The sequence below is a fragment of the Chenopodium album genome, chromosome 16, assembly GCF_948465745.1.
Source record: "Chenopodium album chromosome 16, dcCheAlbu1.1, whole genome shotgun sequence".
Classification (NCBI taxonomy): domain Eukaryota; kingdom Viridiplantae; phylum Streptophyta; class Magnoliopsida; order Caryophyllales; family Amaranthaceae; genus Chenopodium; species Chenopodium album.
The window spans coordinates 41,131,869-41,157,608 of record NC_137849.1 but is presented as its reverse complement, the minus strand read 5'-3'; the positions used below and the strand labels follow the sequence as shown (position 1 = coordinate 41,157,608).

Sequence of the window (25,740 nt, the reverse complement as noted above, 5' to 3'; positions counted from 1 at the left end):
AGATCGACGTATAATTATTGGATTCGTGCTCCACAAGCCCAATGCAAATGACTTCCATTAAATGGTGCATAAATCCATCCTTGAACTACCACTTATTTCGAATAGATGAAAGACAATAAACTTGAAAACAAACATACTCACACTTGTTGGCAATAGGACCAGTTGACAATAGGAGAAATATTTCGCTCAAATTATAAACTTGAAAATTTTCCTCATGATTTAATATGAAAATAAACATACTCACACTTGTACCTAACAATGTACTCCGTATTCCGTATCAATATTTAACTTTTCTTTAAACGCAACACAGACAATTTCCATGGAGCTGTACCCTGTTAATTTCCCATGTACAATTTGTTTATCTGGGGGTATAATCGTCTTTTCAAGTACTAGTGGAGAGGTACATGCGTCTTTTCATATACTAGTTGAGGGGTACATGTGTAATTTTCTCACCAAGTAGTAAATGCAAGTTGCAAACAGTAATTGGACAACTCATCAAAAGTACTGAATAAATAATCACATTTTTTCAATATATTTACCGAAATGTCATCAGATTAGCAAAAATTCATTTATCTGGCAGATAAACTTGTATTTGCCCATTTCCATGGACCATGGGTATCTTCCTTATAAACTCGATACACTGAATGAACTCAAATCTCTCACATAAACCCAAACAAACAAAAGACACATATAGTTAATAATCAACTTGTTGATTAAATCTCTCCAAAGTAGACCCCCCCCCCCCCCCCCTCCCTAAAACTCACTCAAACTTATAATTACTCCACTTACATAATCATCATCATAAATTCATACAAATCGTTGTAAAATTGCGCACCTCCTCATTTTTCCCCCACCTCTCTCTCACACTCACTCACTCACTCTGAAAAAGCCTCACGTGCAAGAAGGCATAGCCTGTAGTTTTAAACAAACACTGTATTCCTGATTACTCACACAGTAGTACTATATCTCTTGGAACCTTCAACCATATATTTTCACCTTTTCTGTGTTTTCCCTTTATTTTTCTATTTTATGACACCCTTAATTGCTTATATAATAAAGCTGCCTAGCCCCCCAATAAAGCTACTCTCCTTGTCCCTTTTTCTTCCTCTCATTTTTTGGCCTCTCTCCTTCAACTTCTTTTTATTATTTGTCTCTTAATCATCATTATTATCACCTAATTATGGCATTAGAAGCAGTGGTGTTCTCTCAAGACCCACTAATTAATAATAATCCTTGTTCTACTACTACTAATACTAATAATTTTGGTACCAACTTTGAGTTTTCCAATAATTATTTTTCTCATCATCCCTCTAAGTTTTTCGAAGATAGTTTTAAACTACCTTTAAATGTTGGTTTATTTGATCTCGTCAATAATAATAATAATGTTTACGACTTTAGTCCTAATAATAACATAAATACTCCTACTACCCCTGATTTTATCATTCAAAATAATATCCTTCAATGGCAACAACAACAACAGCAACATCATCAGCAGTATGTTACTACTGCTGATTATTCTTCGCCGGAAGATCAATTGTATTTATCCGGCGAAGCCCCGCCACCGTCTACAGCTGTCGAACCCCCTATAAGTGGTGGGGTTCGGAGGAAGAGACGGCGGCGGAGTTGTAAAAACAAAGAGGAAGTGGAACACCAAAGGATGACTCACATTGCTGTGGAGCGAAATCGCCGGAAACAGATGAATGAGTATCTTGCTGTTATTAGGTCCTTGATGCCTCCTTCCTATGTTCAAAGGGTATGTATGTTCATTAATTTTTTTTTATTTTTATTTTTATCGATTATGCGTATTTCTCTGCATTATACTCCCTCCGAATAAATTTAATTTTTGTTTTCAATGACTAGTCAAAAGGAAATATAATTTTAAATAAAAAAAACAAATAGAGATAGAGCGAGTATGGTCTTGTTCAGATCAGCTCTTAATTTCATTTTCTCTTAAAATATTCATTATAGTTGACTTCAGTAAATGTGAACATGTCATATGTTTTATATAAGGATAATGTAGATTCATAATTATTTTTGTGTGTGCCAAAGTTGTTTTTGATTTATAATGTAAACTATGTTTTGTTATTGTGGCATTTTAAATGTAAAGATACACTTTGATCTAAAAGAAATGACTAAATTTTTTTAGGGAGATCAAGCATCAATAGTAGGAGGAGCAATAAACTATGTGAAAAAGCTAGAGCAACTATTACAGTCAATGGAGTCACAAAAGACATCAAACAAACACCCCCGCCGCCACGACCACCACCAAAATCCAACGTCACCACCGCCTGGCGACAACGAAAACAAAAATGTTGCTAGTCATAATGAGTTGGATTCTTGTACAGAATCAACACCATTTGCTGACTTCTTCAGTTTCCCACAATACTCAACTAGGTCAAAGCCCAGCTCACCCGGGTCAGGGTCAGGGTCAGGTTCCGGTTCTGGTTCAGGAAGTAGTGGCAACTCAGTGAGTTGTAGCAACTCGGGTGTGGGTGACATAGAGGTGACAATGGTGGAAAGCCATGCAAACGTGAAGATATTGGCAAAGAAAGAAGCAAAGCAACTAGTAAAATTAATAGCAGGATTTCAGGGTCTTCGTTTAAATGTTCTTCATCTTAACGTCACTACTGTTGACTCTTTCGTCCTTTACTCTTTAAGCCTCAAGGTTTGTTTCTTTTTTCCTTATACGTAGTATTATTTGCTTGATTCGTTGTGCTCTCTTTGTTGCTTTTTGTTGTTCTGTTTTGACTTTATTGTATTGTGAAATGATGATTTGGAAAAAGATTTTTTTATTTATACTCTGTTAAAATAAATGTCCTAATTTGTCTAGCAAAGCAAAACTTTCACCTACATCAATAATTATAAATGGTAACTAGTTTCCCCTACATCTCTATATGGTGGTTGGTGTAGTGGTGATTGGGACTACACTTGATAGGGAACATCCGTGTTCGATCGTCCGCAACAACAATCGGGAGGGGACTAGAACTTAACCACTCATAATTAATCCCCGAATTCGAATTAACCCAAAGGGTGAACCGGATGAAAAAAAAAAAAAAAATTATAAAGAAAGTAAGGTTTAATATTTAAGTGATCGGATTTAGTGCTTGTTAACTTAAAATTTCATTTTGTCCTTATCATGTCTCACCGCTTAATATTATTTGGCTTTTCTACCTTAATATGCCTATGCCTTTACTTTAATTAAGTTATGGTTAGAAGTTTAGAACCATGACCCAAAAAAAAAAAAAAAAATCATCATTTTTTTCTTTCTATAATTATTACTTTGTAGAACAAGGCCAATGTATCAATGAGAATTATGAGATGTATTGCGTATTAAAAATTTATATGGAGTATACACATTTAGAGAGAAAGAGACAAAGAAAAGAGCTAAGAGATATTGAACATTCCATTCAGCTAACAACACGTACTCTTAATAAAAGTACTACGTAGCTTAGAGAATACTAATTAAATTAGAGGTCGTATAAAAATTAGGTAGAAAATAAAATAGTGTAATTCCGCATTTATCGGTTATGATAGTTAAATTATTCGAAATAACAAAAGACATGTTTCAGTGTTTCACTAGCCAAATCTATACGACAAAAAAAAATGTATATAGAGGACCGTGTGTTATATTTATTTCATTATTTGCTCAAGTATTATCTCATAGGAGTACCTATAATTTCAGAGGTGTGTGTTTTCCTTTTTATAGTAAGCTTTCATCAAGTGTACGACCAGTTGATTCCGAGGGAATTTTTAGCTGCACTTGCGATGGCCGATGGGTGTGGTTAGGTTCACCGCAGGTCATGCATTTGTGTCCCTTTATATGTTAGGGAAAATAGCATGTCTGACTAGTTGATTATATTAACGGCTTTGATCTTTGGTTGATTAGAAAGTTGTTGCTTGTACGACTTTTGTCGATAGTCTTCACAATCACCATTACATTTAGCCATAAATAACCAACTCCACTTACTAGAGCCACCAAAATACCAAACTCAACAAAATATTTACCTTATTAAGCCTTGTTATTTTGTTAATGTCTTCTTATTTTCCATGATCAAGTTATAAAGGTTTTTATTTTCCATTGTGCATATCTTTGTTCCATGATCAATTTATTTTATTATTAAATTATAGTTGAATAAATTTCCATTTTTGTAAAATAGGTCGAGGAAGGATGCCAATTGAATTCAGTTGATGATATCGCGGCGGCTGCTAATCATATTCTTGGTCAAAATAAAGAGGAAGCCGTAGATCAGTCACTTTAATTTTTTTTTTTTTTTTTTTGAGAACAGTCACTTTAATATGATTATGCATATAATTTAAGCTTTTAATACTCTGTATTAGTAGCGCTAATGACAAGCTAGGTAAGGGGGTTTTCAATTATTTAAAATCGTTGCCCCTTTAAAATCGTTCCCATTAATAGCTCACCTTTTTCGCCATATCTCATCTTTTTACTGTAATACTGTTAAATTACCCCTTTTCCATAGTGGGGTAAAGCTTGATTTCAGTAGGCCTTTTTTGTGCATTATTGTTACTTTCCTATTTATTTTATTTTTTATACTTCCTCCGTTCTTTTATTATTTCACCACTTGCCTTTTTAGAAAGTTTCACAAATATTACACAATCTTCTCTTTAGGAAACGAATTATTTGTTTACATACCATAAATACCCAACATACTCTTACTTTTTCACACTTACTTTTTAGTTTATCAATATGTCACATGGGCAATTTTGTATTTTTATCTTTCTCTCTATTACTTTTTTCCACTACCAAAATATTTGTACCCAACCCCTATAGTGCAATAATAAAAAAAAATGGAGGAAGTATAATTTTAGTTTATTGTTGTATTGAGTTTTTTGAACAAATCACTTTTTTTTTTTTTTTTTGAATTAACAAAGTACAAATCACATCTTCATATGGATTAACCAACATACTACCTTCATTACATATTATTTGCAACGATTTGACTAGGGGTGCTAATTGAGTTGAGCAGCTCGCGAGCAACTCGTACTCGACTCGATCAACGCTCGGTCAAAACTCGACTCGAGTTAGCTCGACTCAAATTCGACTCGAGATGTTAACGAGCACGAGTTGAGCAAGCTCTAACTCGACTCGATAATATAATATTAATATAGTATTTGCAAACAAAGTTACTATTTTTAAACAAATTTGACACTTATTAAGTCTTAATTTATATCATAAAAAAAAGAAAGAGTAAATGTTTAATAATATCTATATATAATAAGGAAAACAATATAAATTGAACAAAAAACAAATAAAGGCATATAATAATAGAAGGACCAAAATTTTAACGAGCAGATCGTGAGCTACTCGACTCGACTCGAAACTTTAACGAGCACGAGTCGAGCAGGTTTTATTTGCTCGAAACTTTAGCGAGCACGAGTTGAGCACATGTAAAAAGTTTTGGAGTTGAGTCGAGCACCCCTCATCTCATGATCGACTCGCTCGATAAGAACCCCTAGATTTGACATAAAGTAGAGAGGAAAAATGTCTAATCATTGCAAATAATATGTAACGGAGATAGTAGTTTGGTTTAGTGGTAAAATTTGCATCTCAAGTGATAAAGTTGCATTTTCTAACCTTGAGGTTATGAGATCAAACTCCATTAGAGACACTTTGGGGTGAGGATTTCTTACCCTTACCCCCAATGCCCAAGTTGTCTAGCCCGCTAACCCGGTCCGAAAGGACCTATGAGAGGTTTATGAGCTATTCTCCTTACCAACCAAAAAAAATAAAATCTTCATTTCAATTACTTTTTGTTATTTAGAGATAGTGTTGAGAATCTTTTTGATTCAATTCGTCTTAATATGTATTTTTAAAATATCAAACTTAAACTACAAGTATTTGTTAATATTCCCCGTTAATATTTATACTAACAATTTAATTTATGTATCAATGCACAAGTTTAACCATAAATATATACTACTTCATATAAGTAAATAAAACATTTGATATCTTCATATCAATTACTTTTCGTTATTTAGAGATAGTGTTGAGAATCTTGTTGATTCAATTCGTCTTAATATGTATTTTTAAAATATCAAACTTAAACTACGAGTATTTGTTAACATTCCCCGTTTATATTTATATTAACAGTTTAATCTACGTATCAATGCACAAGTTTAACCATAAATATATGCTACTTCATATAAATAAATAAAACATTTGATTTTTGCGTACTTCGTTAAAAATATAAGATCAAAATTAATATGAGTACATAAATAGTGTTAATTAAAATCAAATTGTCGCAAAATCAAATTGTCGCATATGTTCTAAAACAGTATGTGTATTTGATATTTCCAAAATAATAATTAAAAAAAAAAAAACAACTTATGATGTTTTTGAATAAACAGAAGGTTAAACTTCTAAAGGTTCAGGAGTTTTTGTGTCAAATGTCCAATCATAAAAAAATTTACTCAATTTTCAGGGCCAAAAATATTCTGCAGTTCATTCAGGTTTATTTGTCTCCATGTCTTTACCTCCTTGTAAGTATCTACAAAGATACAGTTTAATTGTTTATATGTTAACAATGTCACAGATAGTACTTGAACAGTTATATAATCCATCAAATAAAATTGCAATGGAAGTCACTTCCAATTATTGGACTTGTTAATAGTGTTTATGAGTTTTGTGTATAGGAACAAACAATTGACAATGTTGCTTTCACACATTGAGCTTTACTTGACAATTTCAGCTAGTATAACTCAGAGATCAACAGGAAAGATCGATTTTTTGTGTGTAAAGAGAACCACAACAGATATTATGAGATGGATGACTCTTATAGCTTAAATAATATTATCGTCGAAATTTTTAATTAATTAATCTAGTTGGCATTCACAAAAAGGCGAATATATTAGTCATAAACATTGGCTTTTCCTACAAGCTAAGTTTTGAGTATCATTCTACTTTCATAGCGTTTGGAATTAACAAGTCCAATAATTGCCTAGATTAATCAAAAATTAAGGGTTGGACCCATTGAGATTTTATGCTACAACAAAAAAGGGTTCATCTTTGGCCCGACAGTGCGGCTCTTTGTAACAATGTAACATGCATGAATTTCACGTCAACATAATTGAAAAAGAATTTGACTAAGACATCTTTAGAATATTACTGTGGGACAATTAATTAATTTGACGATTGTTGATTAACACTAACACAGTTTGATAATTATTTATTATTGCACATCAAATAAAAAAATAATTAATTTGACGACTGCTGATTAATAGATTAGGTTATAGTTTTAAGAGAAGACTAGTCTTACCTCATTTCTTGTGTATCTTTCCATTGAAAAAAAAAAGACTATTGTCCAATTTACGTTATTATATACTCTATTAATTACTTATTCCTATTACTCGTAAAAATATAGTTATAATAACAAAATATACGTAGAACGTCAACACCCGCCCGATTTCAGAGAATTTGATCTTGAGCTACGATCGATTCTCATCATCTACCCTTGTGGCTCTCTAAATACCAAAAAAAGAACATCAATCTACATGCACTAACATGTAATTAGAGATCAACTTTCTTGCAATTTATTGAAGTTTCAAACTAATAGCTTGACCATACCCAATTTAATTGACAAACAAATTGATTGACAACCTGACAAGTGAGACTCATATAATTAACAAATAGGACTATCAACTAACCACTATTGGAATACATCAAACTAACTAAAAAGACAGTAGCTTGAAATCTTAAATGATACAACTTGTTAAGAAGCAATAACAAGTTAATTTGGCAATAGTTTACTTAGGCCCTGTTCTTTTGAGCTTCTGGGCAGAGCAGAGCAGATTTCAGCAGAGCAGAGCAGATTGAAACAGAGCAGAGCAGAGCAAAGCAGAGCCGAGCAGAGCAGAGCAGATTTCATTAATATTAATATTATTATTATTACTAATATTATTATAATTACTAATATTATTATTACTATTATTATTATTATTACTATTATTATTATAATTATTATTTTTACTATTATTATTATTATTACTATTATTATTATTATTATTATTATTACTACAATTATTATTATTACTACTGCTGCTGCTGCTGCTACTACTACTACTACTACTACTACTACTACTATTATAATCATTAAATTTTATTATTAAATATTAATTATAATTAATAATATTTATATTATTAAATATTAATTATATTATTATTATTATTATTATTATTATCAAATATTAATTATGTTATTATTAATATTATTATTATTAAATATTATTTATATATTATTATTATTAAATATTAATTATATATTATTATTATTAAATATTATTTATTTATTATTATTATTAAATATTTATTATTATTATCATTAAGTATTAATTATTTATTATTATTATTAATATTATTAAATATACATTATTATTATAATAATTCAATATTAAGTATTAATTTTAAGCAGGGCAGAGCAGAGCAGAGCAGATTGAAGCAGAGCAGAGCAGATTTCAGCAGAGCAAAGCAGAGCAGAGCAGCTCTAAAGAACGGGGCCTTATTACGAAGCAATAACTATATCGATCCATGCACAATTTTTTCATGGGATAAATTAGGAAATGTAAGTATTTCTTATTTTCTTTACATTCCTAAGGGCTTTATTTATTTAATTAATTTTTTTTTTTACAAGGGCTTTATATATATATTAAAATGTGCATAAATATTGTAAAGAAAATAAGAAATAACTATATCGATCCATGCACAACTGTTTATTGAACAATGTTAACTGTTACTATATTCTTCATAAGACATTAATTCCCCCACATAAACTTTCCGTACATGGATAAACAACCTTTTTTGTAACTAAAAATAAATTAAATCTAATTAAAGTGACATTATTGTAGGGAGAACTATGCAAACAGCATAATAAAGGAATAAAAAGTTGATATGGGTATAGGGAAAAGGAGATTCATTGTTGTTCCTAGGCCAGGGGGTATGACAGAGATGGAACAACATAAATGCCACTAGATTTCTTCCAAACATTGCATTTTTAAAATCATTGTTGTAATGATTATATTCTTTACATCTTATCTAAAATTTAATGTGAATACCATGGTTTTTCTTATGCTTTATACTTGTATAATATTAGTAATATATATGTCCTCCCACCCTTTGACATTGGTATCTCCGGTCTGATTTACGGATCAAATTTATCTTTTAAAAAGTTGTATCGAGCTGATAGGTAGTTTTTTCATTTAAACTGTGAGATACGTAGTCCATACTAGTAGGTAATGAAGTTGAAAAAGATCAAAAGTCCTACAAGACTACAATATACAATATACTAGCTTCGATTTTTATTATTTACAACTTTAGAGTATTATTTGTGAGATATAAAATATTTCAAAGTTGCAAATAATAAAAATCGGAGGTAGTATTTATTTAAACTTAATTATGTAAACGTAATTTATTTAAATAAGTTAAAGTGACCATGACATCAATAAAGTTTTCTAATAACATTTTTTTTTTTTTTTTGAAATGGAGCACAAGGCTTAATCATTCGTTAATAAAGGTATCAATAAGTACATAAGGAGATTAGGGATATCGGTGGGGCGAGTCAAGTAGGAGACCCGCCCCATCCCCGCCCCAGTGGGGCAGGGATGGGTCTCGGTTTGGCGGGTGGTGTGGCGGGGATGGGGATAAAAACCATACCTGCCATGGGTGATGGGGCGGGGGTGGATTTTAAGTTGTATCCGCCCCACTTCGTACCTGCCCCATCTCCACCTCGTACCCACATCTATATATCTTTAAAAGCAAATTATATACTTTTATACTATTTTATAAAATATATACGTGAAATAAAATATTAATTATAATACTTTGTACTACTATACACTTATATTATAAACAAAAATGTGTGTAATAAGGGTATCAATAAGTACATAAGGAGATTAGGGATATTAGTGGGGCGGATCAAGTAGGAGACCCGCCCCATCCTCGCCCCAGTGGGGCGGGGATGGGTCTCGGTTTGGCGGGTGGTGGGGCGGGGATGGGGATAAAAACCATACCCGCCATGGGTGATGGAGCGGGGGTGGATTTTAAGTTGTATCCGCCCCATCCCCGCCCCACCCGCCCCACTTCGTACCCGCCTCATCTTCACCTCGTACCCACATCTATATATCTTTAAAAGCAAATTATATACTTTTATACTATTTTATAAAATAATTATGTGAAATAAAATATTAATTATATTACTTTGTACTACTATACACTTATATTATAAACAAAAATGTGTGTAATATTAAGAATTTTTTTTTATTATTATAATCTGTATTAATTATGTAGGATTGTGTATTTAAGAGATAGAGATTAGATGGGTTTTGGGTGGGGATTAGGCGGGTCTTGGTGGGGATTAGGTGGGGATGGATATCCAAGTGGGGGTGGGACGGGGATGGTTTTAGAGTTGTACCCGCCGGGACGGGGATGGGGATGAATATTGAACCCGACGCGGAGATGGGGATGGGGATGGGGATGGGGATGAAAATGTTAGCTGGGGATGGGGATGGGATGACCAACATCCGCCCCATTGACATCCCTAAAGGAGATATATCATTAGGCACACAATTCTCCCAAGTTTGCTCAACATTATAAGGAATATACTTTGCAAGATTGTGAGCTACTTCATTGCCTGTGCGTCAGACATGTGACCAGTGAATGTAGGAGTAGGAAGAGCTAGGCCTCATAGCATCCGAGAGTATTGCATCCAGATGAGTAAGATGAGTAGCTCCTTTGGACAAACGGTTGGAAACCACTTGACAGTCAGTCTCAAAGATCACCTTATCAAACCCAAAGTTACGCCCCAACTTGATAGCCATCACTACGGTCTTTGCCTCTGCTATATCAGCTTGCCACCAAGCTCGCACCCTTCTACAAGTAGAGAAAAGAACTTCACCATAGCTGTTGCAGGCAATGACACCTAACCCAATCCAACCTTCGTCTGACAGAGATGCATCAGAGTTAATCTTCACTATACCAGCAGGGGGAGGAACCCATGTATTGGGACTAGAGTGTGTGGCTGCAGGAGGTGTAGGATATATAGCCTTGCTATATCTCTCAGTTTCATCCACCCATCTCTCAACACGGTTAATCAGAACAGAAAATGGCGTCACCTTATCCTGAAAAATCTTCACATTACGGTCAAGCCAAATTCCCCACACAAGGTAAACTCCTTGAGAAATTATTTCAGCCTGGTTTCCTCTCCAACACTCCACAAGATCGCAGGCAGACAGTATATCATCGCTGCACCTTAGACCAGCACAATTTAATTCAGTCCATAGGTCACGAACACGATCACACTCAAAAAAAGCATGCTTCCAGGTTTCTGCTGCAGTTTCACACTAAGGACAAAGATCATTTTCTATAAGATGGCGATACTTCAAGAGGCTTCGTACAGGAAGAGTTTCAGTGCAAAATCTCCACATAAAATTTCGAGCCTTTGGACACACATTAAATTTCTAGAGATCCACCCAAGCATTGTGAAATTTGTCCAAGTCACACCCCTTACCAAGCATATAGGCTGTTTTAACAGAGTAAAGCCCATTTTTGGAGAACGCCCAAGAAAGATCATCATTAGGGCAGCTTTCGCGCAAGAGGATGGAAAAAATACAACGACAATCTCGATCATTGAAATTTGCACGGACAAGGTCATAATCCCATTCCATAGTCTCAAAATTAATGAGGTCACTAACCTTTGAAATATTGTCATTCGTAGTACTAGTCCCAAACCTGCTCTCATCATCAATAATCTAAGGGTTGGACCAGATACTGATGTTTTCCCCGTTGCCAACACGCCACACCAATCCCTCCTTTAGTAAAGCTTTTGAACTCCACAAAGGAAAAAAAAAGTTTTGTAATTAATACTCCCTCAGTTTCAATATGATAGTCCGTTTTAATATGATAGTCTCATATGGAATCAATCACATAAACTAAGAAAAGGAGAATATTTGGAATCTAACATTAAAGTAAAAAAACAATTCATAACTAGTTTTGCCTTATTTAAATTTTTTGATTTTTTTAGAAAAACATTAGCTATAATTGCATAAATCAAGGAAGTAATTCAAGCCCGTAACAAGGGCAGGGCTGGTAGGGCACTTGCCCTAGGCCCAATATTGGGAAGCCCAATTTTGATTGAAGTTAGGGCCCCAAAATAACAAAGCTATAAAGAGATTCAAGCCTATAGTAATTTTATTAGACTATACATATTACTAATTATATACTCCTAGACTCTAGTGTAGCTATCTATTCCTACACCCTCACCCCTAAACAACGCATAAACAAACCCAACAACCCCACTTTCTGTAATTGTGTAGTAACTGCATAGTAACTACACTTTTTACCCACCTATAGATAATTAAAAAAAAAATAAAATAAATTCAAATCACCATTTCATTTCATTTTCTCTCTCCTTACCCATTTTCTCTCTCTACACCCATTTTTTGCATTTTCTCTCTCTAAACCCATTGATCTACTTTTCAAATCCAAAATTTCTACGAATCTGAGACAAATTATCAATAAAAATTGTTCAATCACTACAAAATTCAACAACACAAGATTGAAATTCGAAAGAATAAGTGGTTTTGTTCATATTTGGTTTAAATAAGAGTATGAAACCTAGGTTTTACTAATTTATTTATTTTTTTATTTTTTTGTTTGTTTGTTGTGATTGTATTTCAGAACAATAATTGAAACATCAACTACGGAAAATGCATCAATGTAAGTATATACTATAGGTTTAGTAATTTTTGTTCAAAAACTAGTAAATCAAATCAGTACATTCTTCATTTTTTTTTTTTTTTTTTTTTTTTTTTGTAAAACGAAGAAAACAGTTCCAGAGAAGGAAAATAAAGATGCTGGAAAAATGTAAGTATTAATAAAATTAATTCGTTGCGAACTTTTTCTTTTGATGAATGTTCATTTCCATTTTGATAAATGCTCATTTATACATTAGTATACTATTATTCACATGTTTTTTTTATTATTTATTTATTTTTTTTTTTTTGAAAAAACTCTCATTTACATATTAATAGGTAATTAATACAAATGCTCATTCACATGTATTTAATAATTTATAGTCATTCGTGTAATAATGTTCATTTTTTTCATAGTTTGAAGTGGAGAATTATTTTGATGAATGTTCGTTTTTATTTTGGTAAATGTTCAATCACATAATAATACATGGTCATTCACAATTTTACATATTAACATACGATTATTAGAACATCAAAGGTGTTTGATGAATGTTCATTTTTATTGCAGTACGAAGGAAATAGTTTCAGCAAAGAACATCAAAAATCTGGAGAAAAGTAAGCATTAATTAAATTAGTTTGTAGTGGTTTTTTTTTTATTTTTTATTTTTAATGAAGTTCATTTATGTATTAATATTTGTTCATTTCCATATTAATGGATGATCATTTCTATACTATTATATGTTCATTTCCATATATATGGATCATTTCAATTGCCGTATATATGAGGGGTATTACACATGCGCACCCCGAGAAACTTCCCAGGAGGTCACCCATCCCAAGACTACTCCCAGCTAAGCACGCTTAACTATGGAGTATCTTAGCATATGAGCTCCCTAAAAAGAAGATGCATCTTGTTGATATGAGTAGTAGATCAAATCCTTTAAAGCAATCATGAGGAGTATTACAATTCTACTATTCATATTCATATGAAAATTGGTTCATTTCAACACTTATTCTTGCTCAAATCTAACTAAAAATTCATTTGTTTTTGTCCATTAGTTAAACAAAAAATCGTGGATATAGTGAGTTACACCACACAATAGCAAGGAAAAAAAAAAGACGACAAAAATAAGGAAATCAAGAAGGCATGGATTCGCGCAACATGAACCAATAACACGAGCTTGTATTTTTCAATTTTGGATCGAGAATTCATTGTGTATAATAATATGTGTGGAATTGTGTTGTATATTTTAATATCCAATATTTTAATTTTTGGTGATATACAATTTCTATTTGATTTTAATAAGAAGGAAATAAACTTTTTTTTTCCCAAAGTATTATTACAAATCACATCCTTCAAAAGCAAACATTATATATATATATATATATATATATATATATATATATATATATATATATATATATATATAATGTTCATATTTTTTTTGACGACTTATATAATGTTGTTCATATTTTTTGACGACTTATATAATGTTCATATTAGGAACACAACATGTTCATAAACAAAAAAACTAAATATTCATATCAACTTGAATTTGTGGTTGAGCGTGTACAATTGTCGACTTTGAACCATTATTCACTAACTATATTAGAATATTTGACACTACATGTTCATAAACACACTTGAACGATCAATAGTATACTGTACAAAAGCTAAACATTCAGTTCTTGTATCAAGTCTCTCATAGGACCTAATATTTCTACACTTATCATCTTTATAACAACCCTCATTAGAACAAATATTTCCTTTCATAAAAAATGAGTCATCCCTTTGCCTCTTACTCCTCCCAACTTTGATTCTAAAACCTTTCATAAAAACATACTCATTATACATCTCATAAACATCATCTTTAGAAGGAAATTGTTTCCCCCAAAAATCAAACTGACTTGCTTCTTCAAAAATAACAACATCCTCTTTTTTTCCCACTGCAATAATTAAACATGTAACAAATAAACACATACAGTAGCAATAATGGTCATTACAATAATGCATTTGATCAATTACAGTTAAATTACCATATGTAAAAATATATATGATCATGTATAGTTACATAGCTGAACATTATTTATGAAACTACAAAATAGTGATAATTATTAAAAGTCACATGTACAACTTATAATTCCATAAACAAAAATATATATATATAAATAAACATTTATAATTGCATAATTGAACATTATTACAAATACACAGAATAACAAATTTTAAAATATGTTCACTTGTTAAAATATATATGAGCGTGTTTAAAAGAATGAAAATCATTGAAATTCACCTGTACAACATATATATTCAAATACAACTACAATAAACCTATAGTTTACTACAGAAAACATACATTAAATATAAATGAACATTTTTTTTTTAGGGAAAACATAAATGAACATTTACTATTACACAAGTGATCATTTTTTAAACTAAGCTTATTTTTATGTGACACACCAAACTGAAAAAAATAATCGGTTAGCAAAATGATAAAAACTATAGATGTTCATATATGACGCACAAAACTGGAAAGGCAACAATCAAATAATAAGATTATAATCAAAATTACATAATAAAACAATAACACAACTAAGAATCGAATTAGAAGAATAATATACAACCAAAACTATGAATCAACTAATATCAACAATAATAATACTAAAACCAAAACATTATCAAAATTAAAATCAATACAACAAAAATATGAAATCAAAATATTATAGTCGTACATTACAATCAAAAAACATAGCATTATCAAAATCGATTGATTGATTATCATTTAAAATACGAATTACTCACATTGATGCTTAAACAAATCAAGTAATCTAACTCCAACAGGGAAAATCGACTCACAATCATCAAATGCAATTGAGCTTGAGATGTCCATGGAAGAAGAGAGAGAAAATTGAAAAACAATCAGAAAAAAGTGGAGAGAGAAAATGAAATCAGTGAAAAATAGGAAAGAGAAAATTAAAAATTAAATCTATAAAATGTATCTATGGTTTTCTAGAATGGCAAGTAAAAAAAAAAAGCATGCAGAAGATGACATATAAAACGACGTAGTTAGAAGGGGGTGTAGGGGAAGCTGCCTACCCTAGAGTGTAGTGAAAAATTTGTATACGTATTACTACTTCTTTTAATAATTTCTTTTCTCTACTTTGGTTTCCTTAAAGGTGGGCATGGGCCATGTCGGCACGAGCTCGACACGATTCCGGCATGGCACAGCGGCCCACTTGTGGGCCGTGCCGTGAACAAAAAAAATTGAAATCCGGCACGGGCACGGCGGGCGGCACGGTCGTCGGCACGCCGGCACAGCCCACCAGCCCAGCACGTGGCACGACCAATGCCCACCTTCATAATTATATAAACTTATTTATATAAACTTATTTAATTAAGTTTATTTATATAAACTTATTTAATTAAATAAACTTATTAAATTAAATAAACTTAATTAATTAATAAATAAATAAGTTTATTTATATAAACTTAATTAAATTAAAGTTGTTCAAAAAAAAAATATTAACATTAACATAAACATAAATTAATAATATTATTTATATAAACTTAAGTTGTTCAAAATATATATATATATATATATATATATATATATATATATATATATATATATATATATATATATATATATATATATATATATATATATATATATATATATATATATATATATATCGATTTCTTTTAATATACATATATATATTTTTTTAAAAAAATATGAGTTGGCCCGCTGCCCGGAATGGCACGGCCTGTCAGGCACGTGGGCCGTGCCGTGCCGTGGGCTGGGGTGTGCCAAAATTTGGCACGGCACGGCCCGACATGAGTTCTGCCTTGGCACGGCCCGCGACGGCACGATGTCCATGTTTAGGTTTCCCTCACCCTTGATTATTGCACATAATATTCAGATTCCGAAACTAAAATTAGTCACACAATCATGCCTATAATTAATCATTTACAAATCCCCATATTTCACTTTTTTTTTTCCTTTTTTCAAATTCTACACATATTCTTTTTTATTTCATACTCCTGTCGTCCCCAAATGATAGTTCTTTATGGGCAAATTTTAGTCCAAAAATGTTCACCCCATTTGCTTTTTCCAACATTTATTAATATTAATTTTTTTTACCAAAATTCCCTCCAATTTGCAACAATATTTATGCAAATTTAATTTTCTCATGTAAATTTTGTTTTCCCATGTACTTTTATCACTTTCTCTCTCTACTTTTTTGCATACCCACAATTTACTTTTTCAATGTACTTTTACTATTCTTATTTGTGTTTATTAATTCCCGTGAAAAATGCCTATAAGGGACTATCAAAAGGGGACTGAGGGAGTATTAAATACAGATCCCTCTTTCCTAATGAGTAGTAATTATACCAATTGAAGATGAATAATGTAAGTAAACAGTGATATATCGTCTCAATATTTAACAAGAAAGCTTTCAGTTATATGTTATCCTCCTTTGAAGTTCATAATTCACCAGTATTATTTTACTTCTTACAACTATATTTCAAAATAAAAAATATACTACGTATTACTTCTTAAGTTATTTGATTTTCTTAATATTGTGAAGTTTATGTTTAATTTTCATTTTTTTTAATGTTAAAATTTTTATTGTTTGAGAGCTTTGTTAGCTTTGTCTTTTATTTTTCAAATTTGAAATGTGTAGTTAAAATTGAGGAATCTTTTGTTTTGCATACCTTAAAGTTTTAACAGGGCCCCAAATTAAATATTCGCCCTAGGCCACCAAAATCTCAAAAACGGCCCTAGAGTAATTTCTTTAATTAGAGTCATGTCATCAATTCACAATCAATTAATTTAACCAATTAGAATTTAATATGTATAAAATGGAAAATAAAAACTAAGTTAAAAATGGAATACATTCAATATGGGTAGATCTTTTTTAAATGCCTAAAATAGTATATGGGACTAATAAATTGAAACGAAGGAGTAATACTCTTTAACTAATTTTGTTACAAAAGTTAGCAAAATTAGTAGGGGAGACCAGTTCCAAATACAGTAACAATCTGTTTGAAATAACATTTAACACGCCAACATGCAAATTGATTAGATTCATATCATCAGTTGGTGAATTGACAAAAAGCCAATAAATAGCTGAGGTGATGAGATTCTATACACGATTTTTGTTGGAGTCATTAATGTAAGTACTTCCGCCCGACAATTATAATGTCTGTAAATAATTTTGAAATTGAAAAAGGCGTACAAGAACAAATATATATATGATCCATATTAGAAAACATTCACCCAGATATATGCTGAAGATATATGGTTCACATGGTTGGCTATGCATGGTTTGTCACTAACTGTTGTTCATACAATTTTTGGGCACAATTGTACGAAGATAATCTATCACATGTACGTAGTACATTTGTTTTGGTAGTGCAGCCCACTTAGACCAGTAACGACATAGATGGGGCTATAGCTAACTGATCAGGGCGAGTCGAATTTGTATTCGTGTTTGGATTGAAAATTATTGATTAAACTATTTGAAAACACATTTCTAATCCAACCTATTTAATCCATTATTTATTTTATCCACTTAATTAAACTCAATCATCTAATTTTTATGACTATAATCATATTAAAAGTAATCATTTTCTAATAGACTAATTACAAAAATTTATCATCTACAATTTGACTTTTTTTTTTTTAAAAAAAAAAAGTAATTACATACTCAGTTATTTTAATTTTCAAAAATTTCAATATTAATATTTGGGATATTTATAAGTGAATTAAATGAGTATAAGGTCAAATAGCAATATAGAATAGGTTGATTTCAGGATGAAAATATCAACCATAACTTTTTACCAATAAAGGAAGTGTAAAATTTAAAAAAAAAAAAAAAACAACAACGGAGAGACAAATATTTAAACCTTGCTTAGTTCCCCATATTTTTACTCAAGACAATATTTTTATTAATGAAACTAATTATTTTTACTAATTCAACTAATTTTTTTTACTGCCTCAGTTTCTTATTATTGTAAAATATAAAATATTCCTTTGTTGCAAATAATAAGAAAAGAAGATATTATTTATTTTTTTTTTTTTTTGGTGCAAGAAGAAGGTAGTATAACTGTATAGTGAGTAAAGCCTATAATTATTGATTGACACACATTACTAATTATTGGAACTTAGGGCCTGTTCACATTTACTGAACTGAACTGATTGGAGCTGAACTGAACTGATTAGAGCTGAACTGAACTAAACCGAATTGATTGGAGCTGAACTAAACTGAAATTAAACTAAAGTGAACAGGCCCTTACTTTTGCTTAAAATTACTTATTTTTACAAATTCTTTAATGTTTTTTGTTATATTATGATACTCCCTCCATCCCTAAATTACATTCCTACTTCTAGCATTTAGCATTTATTCCTCACATAATAGAGAGAAATAGGAGTGTAATTTCCGGACGGAGGAAATACTAATTTTTGCTAATCAAGGCCTTATTTCCTTAACACAATTTCTATCAAACTAATATTATTTCACTGTTTAAACTGATTTTCAGAAGTGGCCCGTTACCAAATTTTTAGAAGTTAAGCAAATGTAACAAAGCCTTAAAAAGTGGATTATTACCAAATTGTAAGCCTGATCATGAAACCTCTTCAAAGCCTTCCAAAGTCTTCCAAACCTAAATTCTGTTATAAGCCCATTTTATTTTCCCACTCAAATCCAGGCCACAATTCCACAAACATATACAAGTACGGAGTACTTCGTAACTCGTACAATGTACGGGGTAATTTCAATTTTTCATGCACCCAACATGTAATATTGTCTTTTGGTTACGCGTTGACATACAATTATTTTCTTGACAACATCGACAAAACCCTATTTATAGAGGTAGATGATTCCTGATTAAATTTCAAATATGATGCCAGACACTTTTGACAAACTAAAGTGCTTTATATGCCATACTCCTTTGAGCAAATGAATCGACTAGCAAGCCAGCCCCTATATCTGATGAACTTTATTTATTATTTTTTAAATGCCAAAAAATAATTACTTATACGGACGGTTAACACAATAAATGCTTAATTTTAGGAAAGTGAAGAAGATTCTAATTTATTTTTCCATTTTTATAAAAATTTCCAAAAATAATTAAACTATATACACAATTATATCTATATATCAGAAAAAAATTCTCTGTCTAACTTTTCATGTTCTATTTGTAATCCATTTATTTTGATTGGTTGTCATAATAATTTTTTTTTTTTTTTTTTGGTCTATTAAGGGCCTGTTCACATTTACTTAATTTCAGTTCAGTTCAGTTCAGTTCCAATCAGTTCAGTTCAGTTCCAATCAGTTCAGTTCAGTTCAGTTCAGCTCTTAATTTCTCTCTCACATAAAATATTCATTTCAGCTCAATTCAGTTCAGTTCAGTTCCAATCAGTTCAGTTCAGTTCAGTTCAGTTCCAATCAGTTCAGTTCAGTTCAGTTCAGCTCAATTCAGTAAATATGAACAGGCCCTAAATAAATTTTGAAAAGTGGATCCTTGTAATTTTGACAACCAATCACATTTTCATACTTGATTTTAGGAAGGCGATCAAAGTATGTGTCCAAATTTGTTTCCTAATTTTTGCTTAAAAATTTATAATTAATTGGTCCAAATATGCATGTTAAACTGTTATATAAGACGGTTTAATTTCTAGGTAGCTAGGCATACAAAATACGAAAAGTGGTCGATTGCCAATTAAGGAGAGAGGCAAACAAATTAAACAAGGGAAACTAACATAACATCAGATGGGGAAGAGGCTGTCACCACCGCAATCGCCACCGGCACCATCTCTTTCATTGATGACCACCCAAACAAATACAAGTACAACAATAATGTTATTGTGTGAAGATATGATGCTAGAAATCCTGAATAAACTCCCTCATAAAACCCTAATAAGGTTGTGCACTGTCTCTAGACAATATATGGTTTGATATGATCTCAAACCCATGACGTCCCAATCATCATTGAGGTTCGAATTCTCTCTTCCAATCATCATCATCATCAATGGAGACATCTCAGACTCCAAGTCATAAATCGGCCCAACCCAACAATAATCAATGTTAAATGGCCAATACATATTACATCTTCTTGCCATACCCGACCTGGTGTTGTACAGTACATGATGGTGTTTTATATTGGATAGTTAACAGTAGAAACTTGAGTATCATGGTAGCATTTGAAATAAATATTGGGTCATGGATTTGCCAAGTACTGACTATAATAACTTTCATGGCCGTCAAGTGACTTCCTTTTTTAGTTATAACGAAATATTATGTGTTTCTTTTGAGAATCGTCTTTTCCTTGGATATGGCAGCCTAAAGAACAAGGCGATTCTAGTGTATATGTATGAGGGCAATCCTTTTAAAGATCAAGGTTCATGGGTGTTTGACCTATACAGTGCCTCTTCAAGTACTCGCTCCTTCAACTAGATTGGTGCTTCTGGAAGGATTTCATCCCGGTAATCCCAATATTTTCTTCTTCATTCACAATACCATGCTTGTCCCCTATGACCACGCTAAAGGTCAATTCTTGGATGTTGATTGTCAACAGGATTATTATTCGTCTGGCTCTGAAACATTTATCTCATATGAGTTGTCTCCATGGCCACATTCTCTTCCTCGTTTACCTTAACATCAATGATTTCCAGCAATAAGGGATTGATGCAGGGGCGGAGCCACGGGAAGGCTGGTGGAGGCCCAGTCGTCCCCTTCGACCAACAACCAAATTTCTTTTGTTTTTATAATAATAGAGCAGGACTATGTTATAGCTCAGCGGAACATTAATGATTGTTGCAATTACAGCATGCAAGTCCTAGGTTCAAACCCTTTATTTTTCCAATTTTTATAAGAATCGTTCTTTTACCCTTTTTTTTTTTTTTTTTTTTTTTGGGTCTTACTTCAATTATTAATCTTCCACAAAAACACTTGATTTCTACAGTGTTCGATTTAGATACACCCGTACAAATCATGAAATTTAATAATTGCTTCATGTTCTTATAATCAAATTTGATCACCGATTTCATAGGATTATAACAAATTACGGAATAAATTTCAGCTTTGAAAAAGACCACCAACTTTTTTTTTTCTTTTTTTTTTTTTTTTTTTTTTATAGGGAAAGACCGCCATGTTTATGGACCACCAGGGAAAAAAAAAAAATACATTAAAAGTCGAATTTTAGTGTATATAATAATCTCAATTGAACATGATTTCTATACAAATATGTACAATTACCAATTTCCCACCTTAAAATTTTTTGGGGGAAAAAGAAAAAAAAAAAACATTTACTAAGCCATAAAAAATTTATCTCTCTAATTTAAAAAAAAAATAAACTCTTACGGTGAAGTATTTGAATTGCAATGATTCTGATTACGTGCTGGCCAAAAAATTCTCTCACTCCATGAATATGATCTCTTCATTGCTCTATTAACCCTTGAAGGAAGTGGTCTTGATGAAGAACCGCCCACTAATGCATACGAGTTCGAGTTCGAGTTCGGATACGAGTTCGAGTTTTGTTGCGTATATGGAGTACTAACATGTCTATAATCCATAGAATAAGATCTCCTTACTAGAAATGCTATAGGATGAATATCACTTTCAGCTTTACTTTGATCAATTTCAATCTCAACTTCAAAATCCCCTGTTTCTCCTCTGTTTTCTATCACCAAACTAACTTCATTGTTCCCATTTTGGGTGATCACTAATTCTCCATCACTAGATTCTGATTCAGCCACGTGTGGGACCTCAATTCGCCTCGAGGTCCCGAAACCGGGCTCGTTATCGGGGTTGGGAACAATACTTGCCCGGCACATAGGACAATTAGTATGTGACCTAAGCCAAGTATCAATGCAATCAATATGAAATGCATGTTCACATTTTGGTAAAAGTCTAAGAGTTTCACCTTCTTGAAATTCACTAAGACAAACTGAACAATCTGTACCATCGATTAAACCATCCTCTTTCTTGTATCGAATCACGGTTATCGAGTTGATCACTGACTGGTGCAATCCAACAGTTGAGATTAACCATATAGGGTGATCTACCATTGGGTTAAATTGACCGGTTGTGATGTCGATGGCTCGATCCTCGGGTACGTGATGAGGGTCACCTAATTGATTAGACTCATTTGTTACATGTCTGTTGTTAGACATTCTGGACACTAAGCGTGTCCAGAGGGTACAATATTTTATAACAATAGCATAGTAAGACACCAGAAGAAAGGCACCGGCTAAAATAATAATGATTATAATCACAAGGGGTGATAAGTGGAAATCATCATGGGTGTTCGACGATGGGGTTGCCACGATCGTAGGCGTAGAGGGTAGTGGTGGTGGAAGAGGAGGGAACGAGTCGGGTCCGGTAGGGAAGGAGTAACATTCATCAAAATCACCACATGTAGGATCACATAAATCAGTGCAAGGAATAGTAGTTGTGACATTTGTAGTATAAGTTAGATAATGTAAGAGTTTCCGAAATCGAATGGCCATAATTAGGAGACCATTGATGAGAAAAAAGAGGGAAGAAAAAACTAAGATTAGGAATAGGAAGGACTAGATTAAAGGCTGAGTATAGTTTAAGGCATCTCCTAAGGGAAAGGGAGAGGAAAAGAAGGGTTTGTTTAACACATTTTAGAAGGTTGCTGTGATTGGAAACAATGTTATTTTCAAATATTAGGTGTGGTAAGACACTACTATAACTTTGACGTGCAAGTGTATATGCCACTTTTTTTTAAATTTTTTTTTTTATGGTTTATTAATATTAGTTCAACTCATTACCTATGACTTTCTAGGTTATTATGTACAAATATACATTATATAACATTATCTTATAGCTTGTCCACTCACTCATTGATTTAAGAATAATTTTGCTATGTACATTTGTGGGCAAATATTGGAAATAGGGGAGGCAAATTCAATTAATTGGTAGTATAGAATGAATCTGATTTTAGATAAAGCAAATGACAAAGGTCGTGTTAACGGTTTTAAGAAAACTAAAACAATCAATCGCACATGAAAAATTAAATTTACGTCTGTTGTTAAAATTTTAATGTCATATATTGAGGTTTTCTTGATCAAGTTGACACAAGACACTATGGCTAATGGTTTATAGTAATCTAGTTAGCAATCTTCGCATCACGATATCATATACTTTGTATATATTGTACCACCATGCTAGCTAGATCTTAGCTACTCGTTTTTTTTTTTTTAGTGCACCACTTTATTACCACTAAATCTATACCAACTTAAGATCGGCAAATTTACAAGACAAGCGCTGGTTTGCCAATAAATTTTTAATGGTAACATCCCACCTCGATCGGCACCTCCATGACACCAATGCACCATAGTCGACCCTACTACGTTCATATTTTAGATTGATGCTTATTTTACCAGCTGCTCTGTTTTGTTTCTTAGCCTATATAAGACTAAACTTACGGGAACTCTGATTTCTGCATGCTTGTAAGAAATTAACAATGAAATTTGGTTGTATATCCTTGTCATATTCTTGATCTTACAAAAGATCATTTTTAAATTTCTAACAAGAGTTATGGTTGTTGAGAAATATTGTATGGTGCCTAATTAGATTGCAGAAATGAGGTTGCCCGTCATATTCATAATTAAGAGAAGTAATTACCAAGCAATTACCACACTTGCATATAATCTTGGCGTAGCTTAATCAAAATTCTAGTACCTAATTGTTCATTCCCTTTAGTGAATCCACATATATTTATGCGTGGACAAGATAATACTTTTCCTAACTTGGATATGACATGTCATTTGTTTTTCAAATATCTTATTTATTAATTTTAGTTTTTTTAAGGTGATAAATTATTGGATTTCAATGATCTAGTAATCAACAGTAAACTGATACATAGTGTGAGGAATTGAGGATCACCAAAAACAAATAAAAATATAATTATAACATGAAACTAAATCATTTGGTTTAATGTAAATTTTTTCTGTTTTCATGAAAAATGATTTTTCCACATTTTCCTTTCCTTTATTTGGCTTGTGAATAGGTGGAAAATTGCAACATTAATGATAAAATACATTTTTTCTTCACAAAACAAGGAAAGCCCGGTTTTCCTCCCTCCTTGCTTCCTTTTTACTTTCATCTCATCATCCACCTTCACATAGTCACATTTCCATTCCTATTTTTTTCATTTTTCTTTTTAACTTTTCTTATATGTGACCAAAGAAAGGAAAACTAATTTGCAATTGTGATTTTTCTTAAAACTATTTTTTCATTTTTTTTTATTGAGAATGTTTTACATTATACCACCCGGGACCGAAAAGAAAATTAGCTATGATCCTATGACTAACTAGATACTTGTTGCAGGAATATGGACATGTTTAAAGTGGTACATACGGAAAAGAAATGAGCTGAGGAGGAAAGATAAACCTAACAACAACATTTGCAGTGATATTTCATTTTCAAATTGATTGAAAATAGGAGTAATCCAAATCGACCAAAATATTTAGCCAGGTAGAAACTTGTTGCTCATATAATAATGTCAGAATCTAATTGCCACACTTGAAAGCATAATGATCACAAAAGAACAAACAATTCAGTATAATCTAAAGTAATGTACATGTCATAGTAGAAGATCATATAGTGAAAGAGCATATACTTCAAAATAAAAGAACATAGAACGAACATATATGAAAATGGAATATGCTCAATTAGTTTTAACAATATGTTCCTTATCTTTGAATTGTGTATGTATTTTTGTGAGTTAATCTTATTTACACATCTATTCCGTATGATTTATTTTTTTGTGAAAATTTAATCATTCAATATAGTATCTGGTTTGAGTCACTTCTGTTAGTTTAGATGAACTACTACGAGAGAGGGGGGTGAATAGTAGTAGGTTTCAATTAGGTAAACTTTTTTGGAATTTAAAGACAGAAAATAAAAGGAACTTAAAGAACACAGCAAGATTTTACGAGGAAACCTTCTAGGGCCCAATTGGAAGTAAAACCTCGACCATTCTCGGGATTTTCAAACAAA

The 25,740-nt window shown here is 31.9% G+C and overlaps 3 protein-coding genes across 3 annotated transcripts; 1 reads left to right on the top strand and 2 right to left on the bottom strand.

Moving 5' to 3' along the window:
* The first annotated feature begins 986 nt into the window (after positions 1 to 986).
* Positions 987 to 4,439, top strand: LOC145585343 (transcription factor bHLH94-like). Its single transcript, XM_081642050.1, has 3 exons — positions 987 to 1,753; positions 2,147 to 2,665; positions 4,158 to 4,439. The coding sequence occupies exons 1-3, from the start codon at positions 1,181 to 1,183 to the stop codon at positions 4,257 to 4,259; spliced, it is 1,194 nt and encodes a 397-aa protein (XP_081498176.1). The 5' UTR covers positions 987 to 1,180; the 3' UTR covers positions 4,260 to 4,439.
* A 6,211-nt stretch (positions 4,440 to 10,650) lies between these two features.
* On the bottom strand, positions 10,651 to 15,593 carry LOC145584315 (uncharacterized). The gene is made up of 4 exons (XM_081641181.1): positions 15,506 to 15,593; positions 14,547 to 14,649; positions 11,482 to 11,740; positions 10,651 to 11,352 (listed from the first exon to the last, which is right to left on the bottom strand). Exons 1-4 carry the CDS (start codon positions 15,591 to 15,593, stop codon positions 10,651 to 10,653), a joined length of 1,152 nt encoding a protein of 383 aa, XP_081497307.1.
* A 6,259-nt stretch (positions 15,594 to 21,852) lies between these two features.
* On the bottom strand, positions 21,853 to 23,232 carry LOC145585342 (RING-H2 finger protein ATL54-like). The gene has a single exon (XM_081642049.1). It carries the CDS (start codon positions 23,217 to 23,219, stop codon positions 22,068 to 22,070), a length of 1,152 nt encoding a protein of 383 aa, XP_081498175.1. The 5' UTR covers positions 23,220 to 23,232; the 3' UTR covers positions 21,853 to 22,067.
* Between the last annotated feature and the right edge of the window lie 2,508 nt (positions 23,233 to 25,740).